We start from the raw sequence: 22,352 nt of genomic DNA on the forward strand, positions 1-22,352 counted from the left end.
ATACATAAGTAAAGAGATAAACCATATTCATGGAAAGGAAGACTCAGTAGCATAAAGATGTGAATTCTTTTCCAAAATAATGCATAAGTTAACTGTAATATTAATCAAAGCCCCCAAAAAGATGTGTGTGTGTGTGTGTGTGTGTGTGTGTGTAATTTTATAAGTGGAGTCTAAAACTTATATGGAAACACAAAAGATAAAAAAAATGCAATACTCTCAAGAACAAGAGAGGATAGGAGACTTGCCCTATACACTTGTCTATATCATTATTATAAAGCTATTGGGATGCCTGGGTGGCTTAGTGGGTTAAAGCCTCTCCCTTCGGCTCAGGTCATGATCCCAGGGTCCTGGGATGGAGCCCTGCATCGGGCTCTCTGCTCACCGGGGGGCCTGCTTCCTCCTCTCTCTCTACCTGCCTCTCTGCCTACTTGTGATCTCTGTCAAATAAATAGATGAAATCTTTGAGAAAAATAAAAGCTATAGTGATTATAAAAAGGTGATTTTGGCACAGGGATTATCAAATAAATCAAAGGAACATAAGAAATAGTCTAGAACCAGACCCACAAGTAGAAGGAAATCTGATTTAGAATAAATATAGTACTTACAGTTCAGTAGGAATGTGTGAGCTACTTAATAAATGATACTACAATAATTAGTGATTCATGAGTAAAAATAATTACATTGATTCCTTAATTTATACCATGCCCCAGAATTAGTTCCACATGGATTATAAACCTAAATGTAAAATGAAAAACTATAAAACCTTTAGAAGAAAATATAGAAGAATATGTTAATGACTCAGAATAGGGAAAGATTTCTTAAATAAATCTTAAATAAAGCACAGAGTAAAAACCACGAGGGAAATACTGGTAAGTTCAACTACACTGTGATACTTGAAATATACTTTCCTGACCAAGGATCAGTACCTAGGATTTATGAAGATCCATTTAAATCAGTATAGTGCTCGCTTCGGCAGCACATATACTAAATCAGTATAAATCCTCCAAACAATTCAAAAAGAAAAATGGGCAAAAGACTAGCATATGCTTAGGGGCGCCTGGGTGGCTCAGTGGGTTAAAGCCTCTGCTTTTGGCTCACGTCATGATCCCAGGGTCCTGGGATCAAGACCCACATCGGGCTCTCTGCTCAGTGGAGAGCCTGCTTCCTCCTCTCTCTCTCTGCCTGACTCTCTGCCTACTTGTGAACTCTGTCAAATAAATAAATAAAATCTTAAAAAAAAAAAAAAGACTAGCATATACTTAGTAGGAGAAGTAAGGCAAATACTAACAAACAAAAAAAGATGCTCAACCTACATTAATAATCAAGAAAATGCAAATTAAGGTGCCCACAAAAGTCCCTGTGTGGCCACTAGACTGTCAAACATTAAGAAGTTCGACATTAGGAAGGGCTGGTGAGGAGGTGGAGCCACAGGAACTTAGTCACTCTAGGTGGGAGCATTGCTCAGGACAACCATCTTGGAAATGGTCTGACATGGACTCCTAACATTAATCATGGGCACACCTTATGACCTGGCAGTTCCAGTGTTAGGTTGTACCTAATACTTGTACCTGTTCAAATCATGAGAGACAGACAAGAATGTTCAGGGAAGTTTTGCTTATAATAGCAAAAACAAAGTACAACCAACTATAAATATAGCAACACAGAAAAATCTTAAAAATATAATGCTGAATTGAAAAAGAACATTTTAGAAGACTACTACAACACAATATCCTTTTTATAAAGTTAAAAACAAGCACGACCAGACATAGTGTTTACAATATGTCGTAATATTTTTTAGAGTTGTGTGTGAACACAGAGCTCAATTTACTTATTACCTTTAGGAGAGGAGTAGGCAGTGGTATGAGATGGTGAAGGAATATAGAGAACTTCAGTAATACTTTTAATGTTCTAATTTTAAGTTTGTTGGTCAGTCCACAGGTGTATAATAATTATTAATGCTTCTCAGTTTCCATTTTATTGTATTTTTCTTTTGTATGTATGATATGAGACACAACAACTTATATATTTTTTCAAATGGACCAAATATTTAAGTGTAAACAATTAAACCATAAAAGAACCAGAAGAAACCACAGGATAAAGTTCTAAAAATGATTTTGGTGTGAGAGAGGGCTTTCTAAATATGACAAAAATCAAGAGTACTTAAAAGATTGAGAGGTTGGGCAAGTTTCACTCTAAGAAAAGTTACAAGATAACAATCAACTAGAAAAAAAAATCTTTACAACTCATGTAAAGGGCGAATTTCCTTAATACATACTTCTACAAATCAGTAACAAAAGCCAGTGCTTCACAGAAAAAGAAGCAAAGGACACGACAAAAGAGTTCCAAGAAAAGAAAAAACAAATAGAATTTAGGTACCTAAAAGCATGCTCAACCTTACAGTAAAAGAAATGAAATTCACCAGGATACCACAGTTCACTTCGATGATGGAAAAAGACAAAAAAGTATGGCGACCACTGCTTGTTGCAGTCATTTCTCAACCCCAAGGTCACTTGCCTTCACTCTGAAGATTTTCCTGCTGCATCACTATATATACTCTTGAACAATGATCCTGTCATAATTCGTGGGGATTTCAGTATGAACATAGAGAATTCTTCCAAAACATTGTCCTCTGTATTCCGCAAGCATCTTTCCTCCACTGACCTCGTATCTACCTTCCCTTGGCTACATCTTACTGATGCAATCTCCCCGAATAAGTCTACCTACAGACAACCCATGGTCTAACCATCCATCTTCTATCCTCCAGCTCAACCCCTTTCTGGTACCACAACTTCAAAAATTGTTTGGCCCCATCAGAACCTAATTCCATTCATCCGGCCTTATCTTCAATCTCCCATATCCTTCTCCCTATCCCTTAAATTTCTTGTTCCATTTTTGCAAACACCATTTGCACATGCTTTTTACTCTCCTGCCCTCTCATGTCTCCTTGTACTCACCTGGCAAACCCTGAACTCTGCATACACACAACCACTCACCTGTCCTGCACCTGTACTCCCACTGCTCAGCATGGCTGAAGAAATTTCTCACTTCAAATTCATGACACCAAACCTCAGGCAGGCCCTTACTGCTGCTTGGCAATCACACAACATTTCCATGGTCCACTAAGTCTCCTGGACACCTGTTTTTGGCCCTAGTGTCTCCTTCACCACTTCCATGCTCAACTACTGACCTGGCTTCCCATTTCACTGAGAAAACAAAGCAATCAGGAAATGGCATCTGCAAGCTCCCACACTGGGTGTCCTGATTTGTCCCCTTTCTGGGCCCAGGCTCCCTGACTTCCTTGTTCTGTCCGTAGGTAGCTGTCTACACTCCCAGCTAAACCAGTCCTCCACTGGTGCATGGATCCCATGCTCTTTGCTGGCTACGGGACATGGCTCCAGCAGTTTTCCTCTCCTGCATCATCATTCCCCTCTTTCCCACTGGTTTTTCTCATCAGCATATGAAGAAGTTGTAATTTGGGGGGGGGAGGCTTACACTGTGCTCTTGTCCCCATCTTATTTCTCTGATCCCTTTAGAGCAAAACTCTCAAGAGTTCCTCTGTTCGTTGCCTCCGGTCTCTCTTCTGTTCTCAGACAGCCTCCTACCAGACTTCTGCCCCTCCACTCTACTGAAATAGCTATTGTTGAGGTCACCATTGTCCCCCTCATTGCTAAATGTGATGGTCAAATTAGTCTTTTTATCATCTCCATGAGAACCATTTGTTGAAGTTGGCTGTTTCCCCCTTTTTGGAATAGTTTGTTACCTGGACTTCTAGAACACTCCAATCCTCTGATTCCCCTTTTGCCTCCCTGGCCACTCTTTCTTGTTCTCCTTCACTGGCTCCACATCTCCATGGCCTCTAAACACTGAACAGCCCAGGACTCAGTTCTTGGACCTCATCTGTTTTCATTCAGCATTCATTCCCTTGATGATTTCATTCATTCAGATTTAGATCTGCAGCCTGAACCTTTCCTTAGAGATCTGTACTTATGTTTTCACCTGCTTTTAATCCCCCGCACCCCGGATGTTTGCTAAGCATCTCAACACCAAACTCCTGATCTTCCTTGCTACCAAACCTGCTTGTTCTGAAATCTCTTTCTCCTCAGTAAATAGGAACTCTGTCCTTCTAGGTTGATCAGGTTGGACATCTGGGATATCTCTGACTCCCCCTCCTTCTCTGTCACTTTGTCTCTCCTTCCATAACAAATCTTGTCAGTTCTGTCCACAAAATACATTCAATCACCTCCTGCCACTACCTCCCAACACCCCCTCTTTAACAGCCTCTACTTTCTCTCACCTGAATAACTGTGCTGGCTTCCTAATTCACCTCTCTGCTTCCATCCTTGCCTCCTACAGGTCACCGGCATCACACGAGCTAGAGTGATCTTGCTAAAATATAAATCAGGTCATTTCATTCTTCTCAAACACCCCTGACACCCCTGGCTTCCATGCCACTCAGAATAAAAGCCAAACTCCCTATAATGGTCTATATGCAACTTACATGGCCCTGTCTGCATGTCTTGCCTTCCTCTGACCCTTCTGTTGGTTTCCTGACACCATCTCCTCCTACAGTGCCCTTCACGCCAGTCACCTGAGCTTTCTTACTGTTCTTAAACACATCAGGTCCGCTCCAGCCAAGAATATTCCTCTCCTGGGTTCAAACATGGCTCACTCCCTTCCTTCCTTCAGGTCTTGGCTCAAATGTCATCTTTTTAGGGAAGCTCTCTGTAAACATTCTAAAATCACACCCCCCCCCCCGCTTCCTGGGCACTTCAGATCCTTCCTGATGCTTGCCTTTTCTCCTTAGCTGTTACCACCATCTAACAGAATCTACGTTTCATTCATTCCATTCAGGTCCATCTCCCCTACTAGATTGTTAAGCCCATAAACACAAGCCTTTTGTCTTGGTTTTGGTCACTGTTTAATCCATAGAATATAGAAGAGACCCTGGCATGGGGTGAATATTTAAAAAAAATTTTGTTGAAAGAATAACATATCTAATTGCCCAGAGTGTGGACAACAGGCATTCTCAAAACTGCTGGTACCAATACCAACTGGTGTAATTTCCACAGAGGGCAAACTGACAGTAACTATTAAAATTACAAACGCACATCTTCTCTGACCCAGCAATTCTGCTGCTATAATATCCTTCTTATGAACGCACCTACGTGCAAAGTGACACAGGGACAAAGTAAGTCACTGCAGTATATTTGATCTCCGAAAAGGAACAAAAACGGCCAAAGCATCCAGCAATGGCAGACGAGTGAAAGAAATTATAGTTCATCCATACGGTGGAATATTTTGCAGTACCAAAAAAGAGGAAAAAGACTTCCTGTGTCCTGATATAACCTCCCAGATAGGCATGTTTCTTAGAGAAAGGAAAGGTGCTGAAAGGTACATTTTGGACGCCAGCATTTTTAGAAACATAAAAGGAAAGGTACGAAAAGAATATGTATCTGTATTTTCTTGTCTATGAGCAGACAATGTCAAGAAAGATGGCTAAGAAACTGCTAACAAAGGCTGCTTATCTGGAGGGCAATGGATGGATGAGATGCCAAGGTGGCGGCCTTTTTGCTTTAAACTCTTTTAAACTTGAATTTCTGCTCCTGTGAATGTGCTCTCTATTAGAAGGAGAATAAGGCAGGGTTTATGTTCCGATATGGCCTGATCTCTAAGACATATTGTTACAAATTTTTAAAAAAACGTAACGGTACAAAAGTCCCTGGTACATAAGGGTGGGGTCCTCTTTTGTACCTTTTGAATTTTGTACCTTACCTATGCATTTGCTCTTCAAAAAGAAAAAATAATTTTAAAGAAGTCATGGTGGGAGAATGCATTTTACACCCGTCACCTTGACAGTCCTGTGACTGAAATGCGCCAAGTATGTCCCCACTTTTCAGCGGAAGGAAACGGAAGTGCAGAGAAGTCAAGGCAAGCAGCGAGAGGTGGAGGTGGACCTGGGACTAGAGCCGGGCTTCCCCTGCCTTTCCCATGCCAGCCTGTCCGTCCTCCCAGCCGCTCTCTGGCGTCGGTTCTTCATCTCCTTCCCGCCCCGCCCTCACCCCAGGCCCTGGCCCTCCGGCTTTCTTCCCCAGGGAGCAGAACTCCTAAGCCCAGCCCCAGGAAGTCTACCACCAGCGGGCTTTCTGTAGAGGCCAGAGGTAGCAGCTTCCTCGTGTCTGGTAGTTTCTCTCTGCTTACAGCCACCAACGGGGGGGGGGGGGGGGGGGGGGGGGGCGACGCGTGTGCCCCCGTGCTCTGCAGCTGAAACCAGCCCGCCCTGGTCTTCCGGGGGCCTCCTTCCCAGCACCTACCTGTCAATAATGACCGGGTCAGAAGGCGTCTCATTCCGATTGCCACAGCTCTTCCGGTCACAGCACCGGCTGGAGGAAGAGGAGCGAGAAGGTGTGTCTGTGTGCGCATGCGTGTGCGCAAGCGTGCACACGTGCTTCCGGTTGGAGGTGCTGCGTCCTGTCTCTGAGTGTGGAATCCCTTTCTGGGGGCCTCACTTTCAGGAGCCTTCGGGAGAAGGGTCCTTCACCGGGACCTGGAGAGCCAGGTTGGCCAGGAGACCCTTGTCCCAAAGGCATGCTACTCCTGGAGGATTCAGTAAAGGCAGGCTGCAGGCCCCCCTCCAGGGTCTTTCTCACATAGCAAAGGGCTCGGATTTTAGCATGCAGCTCAGGAATTACCAGAAAGTGAACCCACCCATGTAACCAGCATCCAGTCGAAGAAAGACCGCGCACAATCAGTGCCACAGAAGCCTCCCCACACACCTTCCTTGTCACTACTCTTCCCCAGGGCAGCCAGGGTCCCAACCAGATTTTTGAACACTGTTCTCTTTTCCATTCAGAAGGAACTGCTTTTCAGGACCCGGTGTGAGGGGCATCTCCTAGGGAGACCTTATCTAGAAATGCCAAGCTCTGGGGGTAATGGGGAAGGGGAGCCAAGAGCTGTGTCCGCCCCACCCCCACCTCCCCTAAGGAGCACCCTGAGGCTCACCCAGGAGGCAGCAAAGTTTCCTCTCTCTAGCTTCTAAGCTAATCCGGGAGGCCCAGCCCTGCCCCCCTCCTCAGCAAGCCTCCCCTGAGCTTTATTAGTTAAGCTTTCCAGTGGTGGCAGGAGGCCTGTCTTACAAAAACACTTGGAGAAGCCACATAAACAGGCCAGGCTAATGGGGCCTCAAGGATCCTCTCTTCAGCCAGCACTGTGCTCAAGGGCCTCCCTCCTCCCGCATCGCCTCCTCCCATCTGGCTTCCCAAGGGAGCTTCAGGGCAGGGCCCGGTGGGGCCCAGAGACAAAGGTGCAAGTGTCCCAAACCTTCTCACCTGCACATGATCTCATGGGTGAGCAGCACGCGGCACATTTCGGGGTTCTTGTCTTGCCCCTCATAGATGATTGCCTGGGGGAGAGGAGGAATGCACAGGCTCAAGAGGAAGGAGGTTGTTCTCAAATCCAAGTGCAGGGGAGAGATGGGCCCTACTCCCAGGGAAGATCCTGCACTCCAACTTGCTCTGGGGCACCCAAGAAGGCAGAGCAGGAGCTGGGACCGGGCTCCCCAAACCAGGAGCCCCAACGGGGGCTGCGGTGGGCAAGGGTGGCATGAGGTGGGTCTATAGATTCTGTTTGTCCACAGGCAGCTTTTTTCAGAGCCAGCTCTGTTTGGGGCTGGGGAGGTCCCTAGTCCACAAGGTTGGGCTGTTGGTGGGGTAGACACACTCCTATCTCCACTGTTCCCATGGCCCTAGGTGATCTCTGTCTCCTGTTCGCAAGCACTGTTCCTCTGGGTTCTCCCCACCAGTCTCACTCCCCATCCCAGGCCAGCATGTCTCCCTTGTGCTATTGGATCAGCCTTCCCACCAGCTCCCTGGTCTCTACTCTGCCCCGCAGCAGAGTAGGGAGCTCCCTAAACTGTAGCTCCAGCTTCCCACTTTATGTCCCCCTGTGCCTCCAGGCCATTCCTCATTGGTGGGGTCCCTCCCTCTCTCCAGACCTCCTCCCACCCGTTCCACACTTATCCCCACACAGTCCCACTGGCCGCTGCCTCATTGCCTCCCAGACCAAAGTGGCCACAGGCTTTCTAGAAAGAAACAATTTCTTCCCCTGCCCTGAGATTGGGTGGAAGCTGCTAGAAGACTGTTGGAAAGCCTGTCTCCACCTTGCATTCCAGGCCACTAATGGGCCCATTTGTGACCCAGCCCTGCTCCTTACCGGCACACACAACTTCCCTGAAAAGCCCTGACACTTGGGGCCCTGTCTTGGGCAGGATCCATCAGGATTTACTCAGGTTTCAATTTCCCCAAGCTCCTTATGCTGGCCTCTCAGCCTCCTGTGACCTTCTAGACCAGCAAGTGCTAAAGGTCTGCAGTAGAAATTCTGGGGCCTCACCCAGTCCCCCTTTAGTGGACCAGGGCACCATCCCCCAGCTGTGGTTAGTGGAGGCTGGTGAGGGCTTTCTCTTGAGAACTGCTCTCAGCAGATAGGAGTTGCCTAGCTTGGAAATGTCTCCCCATGGGAGTGGTTCCCAGACAACCACTGACTGATACAGCGTACAGAATCCTGGCCTCCTTGCCTCAAGGGGGCGTGACTCTGTTTCCATTCCTTCTCTAGAGATCCCTGGGGATCAGGCTGAGACTAGACTCCAGCTGGAACCACATCCTTGCTGAGCCCTGCTCAGCCTTTTCTGGCCTGCTTCCCTCCCTTGCCTTCTCCTGAAAGGTTCACTCCTGCTTCTCAATAAATCACACACACCTGCATGCCCATCTGGCTTGGCCTTCTAGGGGAGATCACCTAAGACAGGGCCTCTGTACAAACATTGTCTTTTTACAGATCGGAGGGCGAGGCCACACAGCCTCCTGCCACAGGAGCTGGACCAGTGGGGATGAGGAGCAAGGAGGAGGTGGGACCAGGGGTGAGGGTGCTCACTCAGATGGGGTCCAAGAGGGGGGCAAGAGGGGCCTGAACATCCCCTGGACTGGCTCACCTGCTTGGACATGGAGTCAATGAGGCGCACATAGAGATCCTGCTCCGTCCGAAGTCCTAAGGGTGGGGAGGTGGAGAGGGCTTGCTGTGGCCTCTAGTGATTGAACCACACTCAACACCCTCCCCACCAGGAGCCACAGGAAGGAGTGAGCCTTACTCACCATTGTTATACACCAGCCGGAGGCGATAGTGGATCCCATTGTTGGTCTTTTCAGCCCCAGGTTCCTGCCGCGCCAAGATGGAGATGCTCAGCTTTCCCCTGGCTCCTCCAGTCTCCCGTCAGCACCTCCTGCCTAATCCCACCCTTCCTCCCTCCCTTCCATCCTTCCCGCCCCCCCCACTTCACCCCTCCACCATGGTCCATCCATCTACCCTATGGGAGGGGGTTCCCTGAACCCACCCCCTTCCTCCCCCCTGCTCTGGTGCCATGAGCCCACGAGCCTCTCACTCGGTCCTTTTCCACGAAATCGATGAAGGCCGTGCGCTCCACCTCCACAGGCTGCCCCTGCCGGTCATACATGGCCAGCACGAAGTGGAAGAAGTTGGATTTCCTGAGGTTGGAGGGTGGCTGCTTCTCAAAATGTGCACGCGCCAGGCCCACGCCACTGTGAGGAGGAAAGGGGCTGCCAAACCACCGGGCACACTCCGGAGGGGGGGGTTGGGGGACGGGGAGAAAGACCTCAGCACCTCCACCAGGTTGTGGGGGAGGCTGGTCAGGGTGCCGTCCTGCCGCGGCAAGAGTCTAGACCAGAAATCAGGTGGGCTGGGGCCCTTCCATCCTTGCCCGGGATATCAATTCCAGACACGGCTCCCCAGACTGATGTCACCCTTGCCTGCTCCCTTGGGAGCAAGGGGCAGAGCGGGCAGCCGCGGAGACACCCCTGCCAGGCCCCCTCCCAGGCTTTTTCCTGGGCCCCATATTTTGAAAGGATGATCTATCTCTAAAATCAAAGGTATGGACCACCCATCTAACTGACCAGAGGCTCCTGTGACTGCCCTTTAGAGCATCAAGGGGCAGCTAGGAGGTTCTGGACCAAATGTCTCACATGGTACCCCAGCCCACGACTGTGTTTGTGAGACTATGGCATCACCTGGGAGATGATGGTGATGTCCCTCAGGCTCTCAGAGACATTAAACTGGCTCAGGGCCATTGCTCTGCCCAGCCCGGACCCCGGGCTATGTTTGAAGGCAGAGGGTGCACCCCTCAGGAGTACAGGGACCAGCCTTCACAGGGTGGGAAAGATATACGCTGGCTCCCTTGGGCAGGGGGACCCTTTGGTCTAGCCTCGCCAAGAGCTGTCTCCTGGCTCATCAGAAATGACTCCTAGAAGGGGTGTCCTGCTGACTCAGACAGTGGAGCATGGGACTTTTGATCGGGGGTTGTGGGTTTGAGCCCCATGTTGGGTATAGCGATTACCTAAAAATAAAATCTTAGGGAAAAAAAAAAAAAAAGGAAAGAAAAAGAAAAGATTCCTACAAGCCAGGGCCAGGCAAGAGCAGGAGGAGAAAAACAAAGGCCCCATTCCCCAAATACTTCCTCAGCCCCAGCCATGTACAAACAAAACAACTCTAGAAGCAAAGGAAGAAAAAAGTGAATTCTTTCTGTGAGAAATGAGGTTCAGAAGCCTTTGTGGAGATGGTAGCTTTCCCCCTGGTACTTGAGGAATGAATGGGAGCTCAACAGAACAGGGAAAGGAGCAGAACAAAGAGCATGAGGAATGGCTGTACGCGTGAAGGTTGGTGTGGCTGGACCACGGATTCTAGAAAGTTAAGTGAAGAGAAGAAGAAGTTGCATTGGAAGTGCCAAGTCTGGAGAGACACAAAAACCAGGCTCTGAGTTTAGACTGTCTCCTCTGGGCCAAGGTCTTGAAAAGATGGTTCCTCAGGTTTCTCATGGCTTTAGACCCTCCCTCTACAAAAGGCAACTATGGGGGCGCCTGAGTGGCTCAGTGGGTTAAGCCGCTGCCTTCGGCTCTGGTCATGGTCCCAGGGTCCTGGGATTGAGCCCCACATCGGGCTCTCTGCTCAGCAGGGAGCCTGCTTCCCTCTCTCTCTCTCTCTGCCTGCCTCTCCATCTACTTGTGATTTCTCTCTGTCAAATAAATAAATAAAATCTTTTTAAAAAAAAAAGGCAACTATGGCCACCACCGTTGCTGAGAAATGAGGCTTCACAGCATGTGCAAGTGTGTGTAGGAGGCCCTGGGACACCCTCCAAGAGTAGACCCTCCATGGCTTCACTCAGGTTGGTTCTCCTCATGTGTGGTAGCCAAGATGGCAACCCATGAGCCCCACTTCCTGGTATTTCTGCTGTTGTGTAGTCCCCACCCAGACTGTATCAGGGTTGGTCTGTGCGGCCAATAGAATGTGGCACAAGTGATGGCAGATGATTCCAAGGTTAGGTCATAAAAGACATGGTGGCTTCTGCCTTGTTCTATTGGATCAGCCCCCGGGGGCAAAGCTGGCTGCCATGTTGTGAGGACACTCGAGCAGCCCTGTGGAGGGTCTATGTGGAGAAGAACCAAGCTCTCCTGCCCCCAGCCAGCACTTAGCTTGCCAGCTGTATGAATGAGCTACCTTGGAAGAAGATCAGCCCCAGTGACACCTTCAAATGACTGCAGCCTCAGGAGAAGCACGAGCTGCTCCCTCACTTCTGACTCTGAGAAACTATGTGAGGCAAGGGGTGTTTGTTGTTTGATACGGCTGAGTTTTTAGCTTTTTTTTTCTTTTTTTTTGCACCAATTTTGCTGAGGGATAAGTCTTGAGCAATACAATGAAGGGCCACCAGAAGGTTCTGAGGCCCAGCAGGGCTTAGAAGATGCTACCCATGGGGAAGGTGCAGTGGGGTGGGGAAGCGAGAAGCCCCTGCAGGGATGCAGAGGAGAGCATGAGGATGGCACGGCTGCCTTGAACCATTCAGACCAGGGTCCCATCAGGGTCACACCATTGTGGAAACATCCGCCATATGCATCACTCCTTAATGCTGTTCTTATAATTTTAAATCAACTTACTCTCACTCTGCTTCATGCAAAAACCATAATGACTGGGCTATCCTGGCTTGAGACGCTTGTGTTTTTACTCGTACATCTTACAGTAAATACAGAAATATTCAAAGAACAATTGTACCACCTCCTTAAGCCTGGTTGGGAGCCTTGCTGGTCCTGGTGAAATGCTGATTTCAGGATTGGGTGATGGGTCTTGCCGGTCTCTGATCAAGAGGAGTTGGAGGAGACCACGGTCACCTTCTCTTTCCCCTACTAAAGGTTCTTTCTACAGGTGCCCCTTTCTCCCTCCAGCTTCGCACCTCCTCTGCCCTCTCCTCCCCTCCCCCTTAGGCCAAGAAGTCCTTTCAAGTCCAAGCCTTGACCCTCCAGCTTCCCTTTTGCCAAGAGGCAGGGAAGCCGGAAGAGCTTTGATCACAGCAGGTCCCTGATTACTGCTGATGAATAAGCTAATGAGGCAGCAATCCTGACTCCTCCTTCTGGCCCCAGGACCAGTTTGGGGGGAGTGGGGAGAGAAGCTCGATTGGTCAGGTTCCAGGACCACCTGAGGGGAGAAAAGGCGGAAGGGGGTGGGCTCATGGAGCCCTCCCAGATCTCCCACTCAGCTAGACCAGGAGAGGTGCCTGGAAGGCTCTCAGATGGCAGAGCTGGAGGGTACAGAGACAGGGGCCTTCACAGGGGAGGGGTCGATGCGGAGCAACAACCCAATCCCCTACACCACTCTAAATACCCTTCCTTCACAGACATCCCCGGACTTCCAGGCCAAGAGTAAATTAGTGATGCTGGCAGGAGTTCCCTCTCTCATCCATCCCTCTTGGCAAATATCAGTCTGTCCTGGGTCCTGGCTGCCTGCCAGCTCCTGCCAGGCTTCTAAGGACCAGACCTGGGGAGTCTGGCCCAGGTCCCAAGCTGAACTCCCTCCACAGGGCTGCCCTCCATGCAAGAGGGGATTCCTGGGGGGAGAGGTCAGGAAACCCAGGGAGAGGATAGAGGGCAGGTACCACTGCCTGCTGCCTGCTGCCTGGGGCCTGTAGACCAGTATCCAGTGCTGCTGGTCCAGGGATGGGGAGAGGGCTGCATTGTCTCACGTGCCGGTCCCACCCCAAAGCCGGAGGGTCGGGGTGGGGGTGGGGGGCTCATTCCGCTTCTTCTAAGGCAGCCCAGCATTGGCATCATCCTGTCTTCCCCACCTTGCTGAATGGGTCTCAGGCACCCTCATCCTCTGGGGCTCACACCCACTGAGGCAAAACAACGGGACAGGTGGCTAGCTTCCAGCTTACAGACAGGGCTACCATCAAGATCAAGGACAGAACAATATGAGTATTACAGCTCCAGCTTCCCCCCACCAAACCACAAGACCAGGAGAGGACCGCAGAGTGGGCAAGACCCAGGGCACACCGAGGGCTGCTGGTCTGTGACTGTCTCCAGTCTCCCCTGTTCATACTCCTGCTGGACCAGTGAGAGAAGCTCAAGGTGAAATAGAAAAAAGTTTTGCTTTGGAAAGTCATTATCGTATTTCCTGTGAACAAGAGACGGACAATGACAGAAGGATCAGGACCTCAGCAAGAACGTGGGGGTAGCTCTGGACTATCCCTTCCTTGTCCTGGTTCCCCCGTGCGCCTCCACCCCCACCGTGCAATAGGGGACCAATCTGCACGCCTAGATACAAGGTCAAGGCCCAGAGGGAGAGGGTTGGGGAGGGGAGAGACTTCAGCTCCTCTCCCCCTTGGGAAGAGCTGATGCTCTTGTAATGAGAAAACAAACCAGGATTAAAGAACAGAAAGAAAGAGAGAGAGATACGTGCAGACAGCTCAGAAAATGGACACAGGGGACGCCCAGAGGTCAGAGAGCCCCTGCTGGGTGCAGACGTGTGGGAGGCGGGAGGTGTGGCTGCTCTCACTAGCTTAGAGACAGAGAGATGTGGATGAAGGCCGGTGTCTCTGATTCTGCAGTCTCCCACGGGCCGTAGGGAGCAAGTGCAAGGATGTCTATGGATAAAGAATCCCTTATCTAAAAGGATAAAGGGAAGCAGGAGTAGAATCCCTGAAGTCTGGAGGCGCAAGGGTTCAAATGCAAACAGTTTAAGTGGGAAGTGATTCCAGCAAACACAGGGCTGGAATTGGGGAATGAGAAAGAGGAGAGGCACTCCGTAAAAGGGTGCCGCAAGTCACCGCTGTGGGCCACTGCAGCTTCTCAGTCCTGCTGGGAGCTCTGGAAACAGTCTAGAATAGAGCAGGTGCTTTGGAGGAGGGAACTGGGGTAGTTATCCACCAACTTCAGTTAGTCATTGGTGGAAGGCGGAGTGGCAGGGGGAGGTCCTGGGCAGTCATTTCTCAGGTACACCTGGCTCTGTGTGCAAGTGGGCAGAGCAGGCTCCGGCAGCCTAAGGAAGTCTCCAGAGCCAGGTGCTGGCAGCAGAAGCAGACCTTTCACCAAGGTGGCAGGGTACCAACCACCAGCCATCCAGAGGCCTGCAGTGTGTTAGAAGCTGGTAAGACTACAGCCCAAGGGACTGACTAAAAAATTGGCAGACAGGTATAAGAACAGCTTCCCCAGGTATATGAGTTGCTGGGGCCTATAATTCAGAGACATCTCGTTCCCTTAGCATCACTAGAGCACGAAGCATGCCACACAGACGCCTTTCTCAGATAAAGCCAGCTGAATGGCGAGAACCGCCACATTCATCACTTTTGTGAGGCTCCAAAAAGAATTACACATCTCTTGGCTTTCTTTAAAAGATCGTTTTCAACAAAATGCTCAAAACAGTTTCCTATCCACTCTGGAGTGTGCCAAGGGCGGGGCATTTGCTCTTGTACTAAAGAACCCAGACACAGGAGGGGGCAGCGCTCGTTTTCATATTTCTACCGTGGCCCGCTCACCCGCGTTCCCATCTTCTGTTCTGGAATGGCCCGTGAGTTAAAAGGTGACAGTGGCAGGTGAGCATCGGTGTGCGCTGCTACTTTATGGTCTGAGGACACGTGCTTTGTAGCAAGTGTGGGTGTGCACGGGCTTCTGGAGTACGGTGCTGGGAATCCAGGTTAAAGTTGACAACAAGGACAAACCTGTCCTTCCCGGCTAGGGCCGTCAGGTGGCCTGTGTCTGGGGGATATGGGTGGGGACATGCTGGGGGCTGCAGGGTTGTCTGGCTGCTATTGCAGGGGTCCCAGTGGTCCCTGGAGACACTCCTTCCCAGGGTGGGGCAGGACCCAGCAGAGCAGCTGCTGGACCCTGCCCCAGGGTTCTAGTATGGAGAGCACTGCGCCACTCAACTGTGTCCTCACGAGGTCACTTGGGGCTCCTTACATGCCTGACTATATGCTTATAAAAAATACAAGTAATTTAAAACAAGCATCCCAAGTCCCTCAGAGGACCAGTGGCCCAGGCTGGAGTTTTGCCTCCCCCCAAAGGCATCCTTGGACCTTCTCCCTTCCCATTAGCCCCTCACTGACCTAACTCTTGCCTGCCTTGATAGCCCAAGTTTCTGAGCAGTGCCTTGACTTGGACCTGATCTGCCTGGGAATCTGGAATGCTAGGGAAATGGGGACAAGCCCTAAGGTCATCTGCAGTGGGGGGAGGCTCCCCCAAGAGGTAGAAGGAACAAAAAGCCTATGTCTCCTGCATCTCATCCCTTGTCTCACCTTTCTCTAAAATTTCTGCTACTAATTGCAGCCCTATCCCAGCCCACTACATAGGTCTCTTTTATCTCTGTGTCCGCTATTCCTCCAAGTGTCCCACTGGCCCTGCTCCCTGCAGGCCTCCCCTGGGCTCCTGGGACGGCTGGGAGCCATCAAACTGGGTCTGGCATTCCTGGCCCCAGCCAAGATCCGTTGGCCTAACCCTGCCCAGCCCGACAGGCCCAGACCCTAGCTGTGCTACAGACCAGAAAGATAAAAGCAGCAGCCCACTGGGGCACACCCACATTGACCATGTGGTCAGGGAGAGGAACTGGAGGCTCTGAATCTGTGTCTGGAGGGGTCTGCGGGAGACGAGGCTTTGGGCTGCTTCATATTCCCTACTTCCGCTGCTGGGCAGTGGGTAGGCTCACCTGCCACAGGAAGTTATCTCAGCCACCCAGGCCCCCCCAGTGGGGTGGGGGGAGGGAAAGGATCTCAGCTAGCTCTTCTTCTTGCCCTGCATTCCACCTAAAGCTTGCCCACTCTGCTTCTCTCTGCCCACCCCCTCGCCACCCACCCACAGGCCCGCCTGCCAGGTCCCAGGCTGAGGAGCGGCTATTAATTATTAAAGCAAACAAAAGCATTTCCTAGCAGGGAGGCTAGCGTGCAGCTGCTTACAGGAAAGGCAGCCCAGCTGGCTTTCTCAGGGCCTGCCTGTGTGCTGGGACCTGCTAGAGGGGGAAGGCGGGTTGGGGTCCTGCAGGAGTCTCCCTGGGCCGGGAATCCCATCAGGAGAGGAGAGTTGCTTCTGGGCTGAGCACCCCAGCAAGAGGAACACGGGCTGGGGCTGGCATGGGGTCCTTGTTTAGAGCTCCCCCCTGGGAAGATCCTGCCAGCCCTCAGGCGCCAGACTTCCCTTCCCTCCCCTCTTGCCTCCAGGGGAAGGGCATGGAGCCCCTCTCTTCCCCTACTCTTCTTTTGCTCAGAACTTCCCTTCCTGTTGGCAGAGCCTCCTTCACTGATCTTGGCAGGTTTGGGGCCGTCTCCTCCACCTCAACCTTCTGTAAAACTTGGCGTCATAAAGCTGGAAAGCAGTCGCCACCCAGTAGCTGGTTCCTAGAGTCAGGTAGATGCTGGAGACCACCAGCATAGGGAGGGGAGCCCAACAGAAAGGAATCTGGGAACTTTTTAACACGCACTCCTATTTCCTTCAGCAGATACTTGTTGCCCCCCTCTCTGCTGATTGCTCCAGCCTGTCCTGGTGCTGGGGACACAAGGACGAATAAGCCCTCATCCTTGCCCTAAAGAAAGGCACGGGCTGGTGGGGCACTGCTGATTCTGGGCTGTGGCCAGGATCTTTAGGCAGCGCTGAGAACTGTTCCTGAGGTCCAGGTGGGAGGGCACACATACAGAAGGTGCTGGGGTGCAGTGGGTCCCCAAGACTGTAAGACTTTATTCAGTGGGTAGGTGGGTGCTGGGGCCAAAAAGAGGCATTGTTAGATGCCAAGTGTTGTGCCAACGGCTGGAAGGGAGTTTGGGATTAGACAGTGGTAAGCCCTGAGTGCTGAATACTCGGGAGGAAGCAGGGGTGACTGAAGTTTTTAATCAGAGAAGGACATGATCAGAGAAGAGTTCTTCAAAAATATTGCTCTGGTCCCCCTGGGACATGGCAGATGGTTTTGGGGGAGAGGTGAGAGCCTGGGGCTGGGGTAGGGGGATAGCAGGCTGCAGCGGTAAACAGGGATAGATTAACCTTCAAGCCGGGGAGGAAACAGGTGAAGGACAGGGGTGAGCCATTGTTAAAAAGTTGACCTCAGACATGAAGAAACATCTAGGAGCCTTGACCATCAGGGGGCTGTGGGGCAAGGCATCAAAGATGACTGTCAGATACCAAGCAGGCTTGGGGAAGAGCTCTCCTGGGCAAATTTCCCAAAGGTGACAGGGACAGAAGTCAGGTAGAGGTTGGATGGAGACAGAGGTAGGGATGGGGAAAGGAATATTTGTTGCTGCTGTTGCAGGATGGAAAGACCTGAGCCGAGGAGGACGGGCTGGACTGCCGGGGGATCAAGACACTAATGGGAGAGACAATGGACCACTTCGGGAAGAATGAGGAGAAAGGATTAGCCTGCTCTTCACTGGAAGGAGGTGGTCCAGAGTCAACCAAAGGGGGCGGGGGTGTGTTCCCAATCTGTGTTCTGAGGCAGAGAAGTCTCTTGACTTGCAAATAAGAAGCCCAGGCCTGAAGAAATGCCCCTCTTCCAACGGGAGGGCTTCTGAGTCCCAGCGATGTGGTCCCCAGGACTCAGATGGGACATCTCAATGCCACTCAAGAACCCCCTCCTCCACGTGCAGACAACATTGCTGATGGTCAGATCCTCTGGGAAAAGGCCCCATCCCCACACTTCTGAACCCATACAGGCTACAAGAGCACCACCTCCTTCTTATCTGCTCCTCCCTCATCAAACCTGCTGGCTTGACACAGGGACAGAGGGTCCAGTCAGAGAGAAACAGGAACCCTAAGCCTCAGGGGTCCCCCTGGAACTCTTCACCCACTCTTACAAGGAGCTCTCACAACAGCTGGTGGTGGACAAAATGACGGAGCCTTCATTAAGGAAGAGACCATCTCAAATTAAATATAAAAACAGAACCAACAGAAAATCTGGCAGGATACAGAATTGTTTGCACAGCCCAGTAAAAAACCCACGTGAATGGGAAAAAGGGTGGGAAGGAAATAAACTAAAGTGTTGACAGTAGTTGTATCAGAAAGGTAGAATTTTGTTTCTTGCTTACCAATTTTTCTGGAATATACTTATATGAGTAAAACTATGTAAATTAATTCATAGCAAGCCCCTCTCCTCTTGAAGAGATGAGCTCCAGGAAGAGCCCCCCCCAGCACTCCCTGCTGACAGTCAGCAAAGGACAGGAGTGCAGAAACAGGTTTGGCTGGCGCAGGGAACAAGATGTGTGTCTGTTAAGGCCTGAGGTTGGACTTGGACTAGAAGCCGCCACTGAGGAACAGGCCCAGGGACGGGAATGTTGGGCCCATATGCCCAGGTGATCCTCCTGCAGAATCCCTTCAGGCTCCTGCTCCAGCAGCGGCTCAGACCTCGGGGAAGCCCAGTTTCCAGGTCCCCAGGGGTCTGCAGAGTCTGCAGCGCCTTAGTCTTAACCACTGAGAACTCCAGTAGGATATCTGACTCCCCCCGCCCCCAATACCCGTGCCCCATGACCGCTCACAAGTAGGGGCACAAAAAAGTCCATGGTCAGGTGCTGTGGGGGCAGGCCAACAAACCATTTAAACTTCCTCTCCAACCCAGGAGTCCATTCCCTATCCAGGCCCTCTGCCCAGACTCCTGCAAGGCTTTGGCATAGATGCTGGGCTCCCAGGGACCCTCTGCCTCCTCCAGGGCCCGCCAGGAAACCACTTTGAGGAGAGGCGGGGCCTGAGCGCCGGGCCTGAGCCCCAATCATTCCAGCCAAAGCGACTGTCCAGCTCGCCTGTTCCCCACTCTTCAGCCCCCAGCCTCTTCTCTGGCTCCACACGCACCCCTCCTTCAACTCTGAGGGGCGTGGGAAAGCAGAAAGGGGGCTGGGTTTTGTGCCTTTCCTGGCAGAGAGCCTCGAATTGGACCAGGAGAGGCACTGGGACTGCCCATGAAGGAGAGGTTGCCTGTTACTTGACGGCCGGTGGCTGTGGGTCATGGCTCAGGGACTGCGGGCAGCGGGGACACCTTTTACTCTAGAGTCATGGACCGCCGGGCCCCTGAGCGACAGTTAGAAATCAGAAATCAGAGCTGGGACAGCGGCAGAGGCGGTAGAAGCCCCGCCCCGGCCCGCCCCAGAGCCTCAGAAGGAAGCAGAGGCGCTCGGGGCAGGGTGGGCGGGAGAGCTTGCAGCGACTGTCCAGAGTTAGGGTTCCCCCACCCCTCGCCCCAGCAGCTCAGCAGGCTGAGCGAAGGCGGTGCGGAGTCGTCCAACCCGAGCGCGCCGGGTCGCGTCCGTGCGCTTACCTCTGCGCCGCGGTGCTGGCGTCCAGGATGCCCGCGCCCTGCATCCAGGAGCGCACCGAGCCCAAGCCGGCGGGCAACAGCGGCTCCTCCTTCAGGTTCAGCCCGCCGCGGGGCAGAGTGTCCTGCGCGGGGAACATAAGGGCGCGCGGTCGGTGGGCGTGCGGTCCCGCCGAGGCTGCGGACGTCTCGGCTCAACCAGACCCGACGGCAGCGGGCGCCTCCAGGAGCGCAGCGCAGCGCCGGGTCCCCGCGTCTCAGTGCGCGCTCGCCTCCCGGGCGCTCCCTCGGAGAAAGCGGGTCCGCGAGCGCCGGCGCTGTCCCCTCCCCTCCCGGGGCGCGGGGCGGGGAGATGGAGGGATTCCCCCGCGGCCTGAGCGCCGGCGGGCGGACTGCGAGCGGGGCGGGGAGGGCGGGAGCGGAGCCGGCACCCGGTCCGCACGGAGGCGCCCCAGAGGCGCGCTCTGGCGGCTGCCCAGGGCCGCGGTCGTCGGAGGGGGGGCCCGAGCGCCCCAGGAGCTGCCTGCCGCGAGGCGGGGGCGCGGGGCTGCCCGCCCTTTCCCCCTCGCCCCCCCCCAATCTCCCGCCCGCCCGCGGCGCCGGCGCGGGGCGCTGATTACCATCCGGGAGGCGGAGGCTGCGGGCGCGGAGCTCCGCGGCGGCGGCGACAGCGGCGGCAGCGGCGGCAGGAGCAGCAGCAGCCGCGCGTCCCGGGGAAAGGCAGGGGCAGCGCCGGGCCAGCAGACGCCGCCGCCGGCGGAGCCCCGCGTGCCCCGGCGCCCCGGCCCTGCCGCAGCCCCGGGCGGCAGCACCTGGAGCAGCAGCAGCAGCAACCCGGCCGACTCCCCCCGGGGCCCGGTTCCCGCGCCGCCCCGCCGCGGCCGCCGCCGGCCGCCGCTCCCCGGGGCCTGGCCGCGGGCCCGGGCCATCCCGCCGCCGCCGCCGCCGCCGCCGCCGCCGCTCCCGGGGGAGCGGGAGTCGAAGGGAGGGAGCGCGGGCGGGAGGAGGGATGGCGGGAGCGGGCGGGCCCAGGGGACTGGGGGCCGGGGGAGGCGGGGGCGGGGCGGGGCGGCGCGGCCGGCCGAGGGGCGGCCGGGGACGTGACATCATCGGGGGAGGAGCGGCGGGGCCCGGATCCTGGCGAGTCGGTCGCTGGGGCTGGGGGCTGCGGCCTGACCGAGGCCGCGGGGTGGAGCTGGAGGGACCCTCGGGCTCTGGGAGGCCCGAGCAGGGGGCAGCCAGGGCTGCGCAGCGAGGGAGCCGCGCCAAAGCCGGAGGAGCGCGACACGCCGCGCTCAGAAACCTCCGCCGCCTCCGGGTCGCGGTGGGACAGTGCTCGGGCTTCTGGCCTCACCTTGCTCTCCCAAGTACCCGCCGGATTCCCCACGCTGACACCCTGTGCCTGCACTTGCTGCTCATGTTGACGCCTCCAAGCTTTTACTCTTGATGTTCTTTGCTTGCCCTTACTGTCCTCCTTGCATTTCCCCTGGCGAACCTGACCTCGCCTTAACCTCAGCCTAGGACTCAAAGCTCCCTCTTTCGGAGCCTGGGCCCCAGACCGCTGAGCGGCCTTCCTCAGCCCCTTCCCCCGGTTGCCTAAACCCAAAGCATTTTCGTTTCTAGCCTGTACCTTTCTGAAACCTCTTGATGTCTGATTGCAAGTTAGACACTTAGGGCTCAGAGTTAGGACTGGGAGCCCAACGCACCTCCTCTTTCTCCCCAGCACCCTCCTTCGCAGATTTGCAGATTTCATTCCTTTTTTTTTTTTTTTTTTTTTAAGTTTCTGGCACAGAAATCATCTCACCTTTGTTCCTAGGGCAGAGCCCCTAGGTGTGTGCCCCTCACCTCACATTCTGGCTTGATGTGTCCAGGCCAAGCTTTGAAAAAGCCAGAATGAGTCCAGTATTTTCCTGCAGAACAGCACAGGGGTGGCCGGCCATGCCTGTCGCTTGCTCTCTCAGATAACCCTGGAATAACACTTTCTTGCCCAAGCTGACTCCTATCCTCTGTTGGAGGGTCTCCAAGTGTGCAGTTGGTGGTCCACCCCGACCTAGATAGGGAGCCCTGGGGGCACTGCCACGCCTCCTATCATCCCAGAGACTCCCCTACCTTCTCTTCTGACTTCTTTCCTCTTTGCCATCCCTCCTTCTCCATGTCCCCCTTCCCATTAACTGCAGGGGCTGTGACTCCCACCCAGACTTCTCCAAGTGTCAGCTTTTACCCTGGGTGTGATTATCAAAGGTAGGTCTCTCCTTAAGGTGAATTCTTCTGCCAGGCTCTTTCTCCACCTCCTGATTTGACTCTAGATCCCTGCTCCTCCCAGTGGGGTCCTGGACCACCAGCAACAAGATCTACCTGGGAGCTAGTTAGAAATGCAGGGTCGGGGCGCCTAGATGACTCAGTGCGTTAAGCCTCTGCCTTCAGCTCTGGTCATGGTCTCGGGGTCCTGGAATCGAGCCCCACATCAGGCTCTCTGCTCAGCATGGAGTCTGCTTCCCTCCCCCACCCCGCTTTCTCTGCCTGCGTCTCTGCCTGCTTGTGCTCTCTGTCTGTCAAATAAATAAATAAAATCTTAAAAAAAAAAAAAAAAGAAAAGAAATACAGGGTCCCAGGTTCTACCCAGGCCTGCTGAATCAGAACCCAATTTTAACAAGATCCCAGGGGATTCATGTACACTTACATTTGGGAAGTGTTGCTTTAGAGACCTTCCCCTGCCCCAGTGTTCCATACTTGATTCTCCCCTCTCTCCAACC

General features: G+C 53.1%; 1 protein-coding gene across 5 annotated transcripts in view; it reads right to left on the reverse strand.

The window, feature by feature from the left end:
- EBF4 (EBF family member 4) overlaps positions 1-20,534 on the reverse strand; it is a 57,590-nt gene extending 37,056 nt beyond the window's left edge. For all 5 annotated transcript variants that reach the window (XR_006608400.1, XR_006608399.1, XM_045086056.1 and 2 more), the window contains exons 1-7: positions 20,220-20,534; positions 19,603-19,724; positions 9,428-9,584; positions 9,141-9,204; positions 8,981-9,036; positions 7,326-7,399; positions 6,312-6,380 (exon numbers count right to left, since the gene is read on the reverse strand). Coding sequence is in view for 3 of the 5 variants with exons in the window: in XM_045086056.1 (XP_044941991.1) it covers positions 6,312-6,380; positions 7,326-7,399; positions 8,981-9,036; positions 9,141-9,204; positions 9,428-9,584; positions 19,603-19,724; positions 20,220-20,528 (851 nt within the window). In the remaining 2 variants the exon portion in view is untranslated. The remainder of the gene's footprint in view (positions 1-6,311; positions 6,381-7,325; positions 7,400-8,980; positions 9,037-9,140; positions 9,205-9,427; positions 9,585-19,602; positions 19,725-20,219) is intronic.
- Positions 20,535-22,352: the final 1,818 nt, after the last annotated feature.

Source organism: Mustela putorius, unplaced genomic scaffold, assembly GCF_011764305.1.
Source record: "Mustela putorius furo isolate JIRA1106 unplaced genomic scaffold, ASM1176430v1.1 tig00000874_pilon_pilon_pilon, whole genome shotgun sequence".
NCBI lineage: Eukaryota > Metazoa > Chordata > Mammalia > Carnivora > Mustelidae > Mustela > Mustela putorius.